Source organism: Haliotis rufescens, unplaced genomic scaffold (genome assembly GCF_023055435.1).
Source record: "Haliotis rufescens isolate VD_foot unplaced genomic scaffold, xgHalRufe1.0.p SCAF_7, whole genome shotgun sequence".
NCBI classification, from domain to species: Eukaryota; Metazoa; Mollusca; class Gastropoda; order Lepetellida; family Haliotidae; genus Haliotis; species Haliotis rufescens.
The window spans coordinates 27,951,422-27,955,640 of NW_025964361.1; the positions used below are offsets into that span (position 1 = coordinate 27,951,422).

General features: G+C 48.0%; 1 protein-coding gene across 1 annotated transcript; it reads right to left on the minus strand.

The window, feature by feature from the left end:
* Window positions 1–383: 383 nt before the first annotated feature.
* On the minus strand, window positions 384–2,776 carry LOC125376195 (proline-rich protein 36-like). Its single transcript, XM_048388146.1, has 2 exons — window positions 2,745–2,776; window positions 384–2,241 (listed from the first exon to the last, which is right to left on the minus strand). The coding sequence occupies exons 1-2, from the start codon at window positions 2,774–2,776 to the stop codon at window positions 384–386; spliced, it is 1,890 nt and encodes a 629-aa protein (XP_048244103.1).
* Window positions 2,777–4,219: the final 1,443 nt, after the last annotated feature.

Below are 4,219 nucleotides of genomic sequence, written 5' to 3' on the forward strand. Positions count from 1 at the left end.
GAGGGACAGGAGGACAAACGACAGATAGAGGAAGGGACTGAGGGGGTAAAGACAGGGGGACAAACGACAGATAGAGGAAGGGACCGAGGGGGTATAGACAGAGGGACAGGGGGACAAACGACAGACAGAGGAAGGACCTGAGGGGGTATAGACAGAGGGACAGGGGGACAAACGACAGATAGAGGAAGGGACTGAGGGGGTATAGACAGAGGGGCAGGGGGACAAACGACAGACAGAGGAAGGACCTGAGGGGGTATAGACAGAGGGGCAGGGGGACAAACGACAGATAGAGGAAGGGACTGAGGGGGTATAGACAGAGGGACAGGGGGACAAACGACAGACAGAGGAAGGACCTGAGGGGGTATAGACAAAGGGGCAGGGGGTCAAACGACAGACAGAGGAAGGACCTGAGGGGGTATAGACAGAGGGACAGGGGGACAAACGACAGATAGAGGAAGGGACTGAGGGGGTATAGACAGAGGGACAGGGGGACAAACGACAGATAGAGGAAGGGACTGAGGGGGTATAGACAGAGGGACAGGGGGACAAACGACAGATAGAGGAAGGGACTGAGGGGGTATAGACAGAGGGACAGGGGGACAAACGACAGATAGAGGAAGGGACTGAGGGGGTATAGACAGAGGGAGAGGGGGACAAACGACAGATAGAGGAAGGGCCTGAGGGGGTATAGACAGAGGGACAGGGGGACAAACGACAGATAGAGGAAGGGACTGAGGGGGTATAGACAGAGGGAGAGGGGGACAAACGACAGATAGAGGAAGGGACTGATGGGGTATAGACAGAGGGACAGGGGGACAAACGACAGATAGAGGAAGGGACTGAGGGGGTATAGACAGAGTGACAGGGGGACTAACGACAGACAGAGGAAGGACCTGAGGGGGTATAGACAGAGGGACAGGGGGACAAACGACAGATAGAGGAAGGGCCTGAGGGGGTATAGACAGAGGGACAGGGGGACAAACGACAGATAGAGGAAGGGACTGAGGGGGTATAGACAGAGGGAGAGGGGGACAAACGACAGATAGAGGAAGGGACTGATGGGGTATAGACAGAGGGACAGGGGGACAAACGACAGATAGAGGAAGGGACTGAGGGGGTATAGACAGAGTGACAGGGGGACTAACGACAGACAGAGGAAGGACCTGAGGGGGTATAGACAGAGGGACAGGGGGACATACGACAGATAGATCTAGAGGAAGGGACTGAGGGGGTATAGACAGAGGGACAGGGGGACAAACGACAGACAAAGGAAGGACCTGAGGGGGTATAGACAGAGGGACAGGGGGACAAACGACAGATAGAGGAAGGGACTGAGGGGGTATAGACAGAGGGACAGGGGGACAAACGACAGATAGAGGAAGGGACTGAGGGGGTATAGACAGAGGGACAGGGGGACAAACGACAGATAGAGGAAGGGACTGACGGGGTATAGACAGAGGGACAGGGGGACAAACGACAGATAGAGGAAGGGACCGTGGGGGTATAGACAGAGGGACAGGGGGACAAACGACAGATAGAGGAAGGGACTGAGGGGGTATATACAGAGGGACAGGGGGACAAACGACAGACAGAGGAAGGACCTGAGGGGGTATAGACAGAGGGACAGGGGGACAAACGACAGACAGAGGAAGGGACTGAGGGGGTATAGACAGAGGGACAGGGGGACAAACGACAGACAGAGGAAGGACCTGAGGGGGTATAGACAGAGGGACAGGGGGACAAACGACAGATAGAGGAAGGGACTGAGGGGGTATAGACAGAGGGACAGGGGGACAAACGACAGATAGAGGAAGGGACTGAGGGGGTATAGACAGAGGGACAGGGGGACAAACGACAGATAGAGGAAGGGACTGAGGGGGTTTAGACAGAGGGACAGGGGGACAAACGACAGATACAGGAAGGACCTGAGGGGGTATAGACAGAGGGACAGGGGGACAAACGACAGATAGAGGAAGGGACTGAGGGGGTATAGACAGAGGGACAGGGGGACAAACGACAGATAGAGGAAGGGACTGAGGGGGTATAGACAGAGGGACAGGGGGACAAACGACAGACAGAGGAAGGACCTGAGGGGGTATAGACAGAAGGACAGGGGGACAAACGACAGATAGAGGAAGGGACTGAGGGGGTATAGCCAGAGGGACAGGGGGACAAACGACAGATAGAGGAAGGGACTGAGGGGGTATAGACAGGGGGACAAACGACAGACAGCGGAAGGGACTGAGGGGGTATAAACATTCTAAACAATGTGACAGACAACATACGGCCCTGTTGGACACCCTGATGGTGACAATAATGATCAGACAGGGTAGCACCCATGCGGACTTGAAGTTGCCTGTCAGTTAAAACCTGGATATAAATCGTGTGATAATAAGTGATAATATGTCAGTTGGTAATGCACTGAACCCTAATCATATCATGTTCCCGAGACTATAAATGTCCAGTTTCCACCCTTGCCGAATCGAACTAGGCGAGAATTATCGAGTTATATTTTGGCTGGACTAACGAGTCTATGCATTGTCCAATCAAATTCGCGAAACGAAATCGACATCAGGTTCGTAAACTGCCAAGCAGATTTCGGTCCATCGCAGGATTTGCAAAACATGTGTACCACTAACTCAGAATCGAACAAATCTTTTCATCTTTTTAATCAAGGTGCTCATGTTAGTTTGATGCACTTCGCGAAGTAAGACCTGTTTTATCACAATAAAGCTTTTGATTACCGATCAGATCGTCTTGACTTGGGAGCCGCCATTCTTTTTAAACAAATGCAAGTGATATGAGAAGTGGAATGTGATTGGTCAATAGAAGGGATATAGAAGGGACATAGAAGGGACATAACTCGTAACAGCCACTGGTGGCGCTACGGTCGAGCCTAGAAATTCAAGCCTAGTTCGCTAACGGTGGAAACTGGACTTTTACAGTCAGGTAACTCCCTTGCCTCGGGAAGATGTAATCTTATGAACAAAAACGTCTTTAAGAGGGTACTTAATACGTAAACAAAGAAAAAATACAAGGTTTGACTTTGCAATGTTAATGTGAATACTTTTGTCTCATCTATCTTTCTTTCTCTGTTTAAAACATATTTTATTCACAATAGGTACAAGATGTCCAACTTGGAACACCACTCAATAATAGTTACGACATACAATTACAACTTATACAATAGAGAGAAAGAAGGGACAGAGAAAGAATAAGGATCAGACGTATGCATGTTGTCATAAAGTATTAAATAATGTTGCAGGATAAATAAACAATCGAACAACTTTAAAGATACATTCATTTATAGTCACATCTCCATTGCCAGTCCAGTGGAAATATGTTCACAACTATTGTATTCACACTTGATCCTCTGTCGTCTCTGTCATTTGATGTATTAATTGTAAACCGATCCCTGTCGTGTGAATACAATATGATAAAACACGGACGGACCGTCCCTTGCTACCAACAAGCAAGGTACTAAAACATAACGCCTCGAAAGAAAAATGCAAACGTTTGTGTAATCCTTCTGCTCATAGTGATTATATTTCACACGCTATGTTCTTTTGCCAGCGGTGGAGCATTTAAAGCCCCTGTAAGAGATGGAAGTATGTTTGATGGAATTACCAGGCGTCTCGTGCTCCTAAAAACGGCCGACACTCTGTCAGCATTGAAGTCCTAGACGAGTGGGGCGCAGCTTGAACCTTAGCTATTAGGTACAGTATGAAAGGTTTGAACGGAACTGGCGGTATCAAGTTTTTCACTTATTGTACTACGTTTTCGTGCTGGACACATTTGAGTCCCTATAAGTGTGACAGCGTGAATGCAGAGAAGCAAATAGTTTAGTAGTGCAGAAAGTTCAGAATTTTCTCTGCTCAGGTATTGAAACGCATAATGATGATTTTACTTATGAGAATATTAGAAATATAATTGTGAAAATGATGGATTATTGTGAAAATGAAGGACATACATACTGATCCAAAATGATATTCTTTATTGTTTTCTCGGAGTATAGGATTATAGGCAGCAAGGGAGGACACAAGGATGAGTTAGAGGAAGGGCAACAGGAGAAGAAAAAAGGAGAAGAATGGTGTTTCAGCACCAACGTATACATTCTTTCCTTTCGCGAATCTCCTAACCACGATTCATTTTGTCTCTTTACTACTATCATCTGTATACAAGAAGATTGTATGTTTGCTCTGACTATATAGAGACTGCA

Bases quoted from the DNA above. Each gene is read 5' to 3' on its own strand.
- LOC125376195 (XM_048388146.1), bottom strand. From the start codon at position 2,776: ATGGCGGCTCCCAAGTCAAGACGATCTGATCG. The intron at 2,242-2,744 runs GTAATCAAAAGC...ATACCCCCTCAG, and splicing joins AAGTCAAGACGATCTGATCG to TCCCTTCCGCTGTCTGTCGT.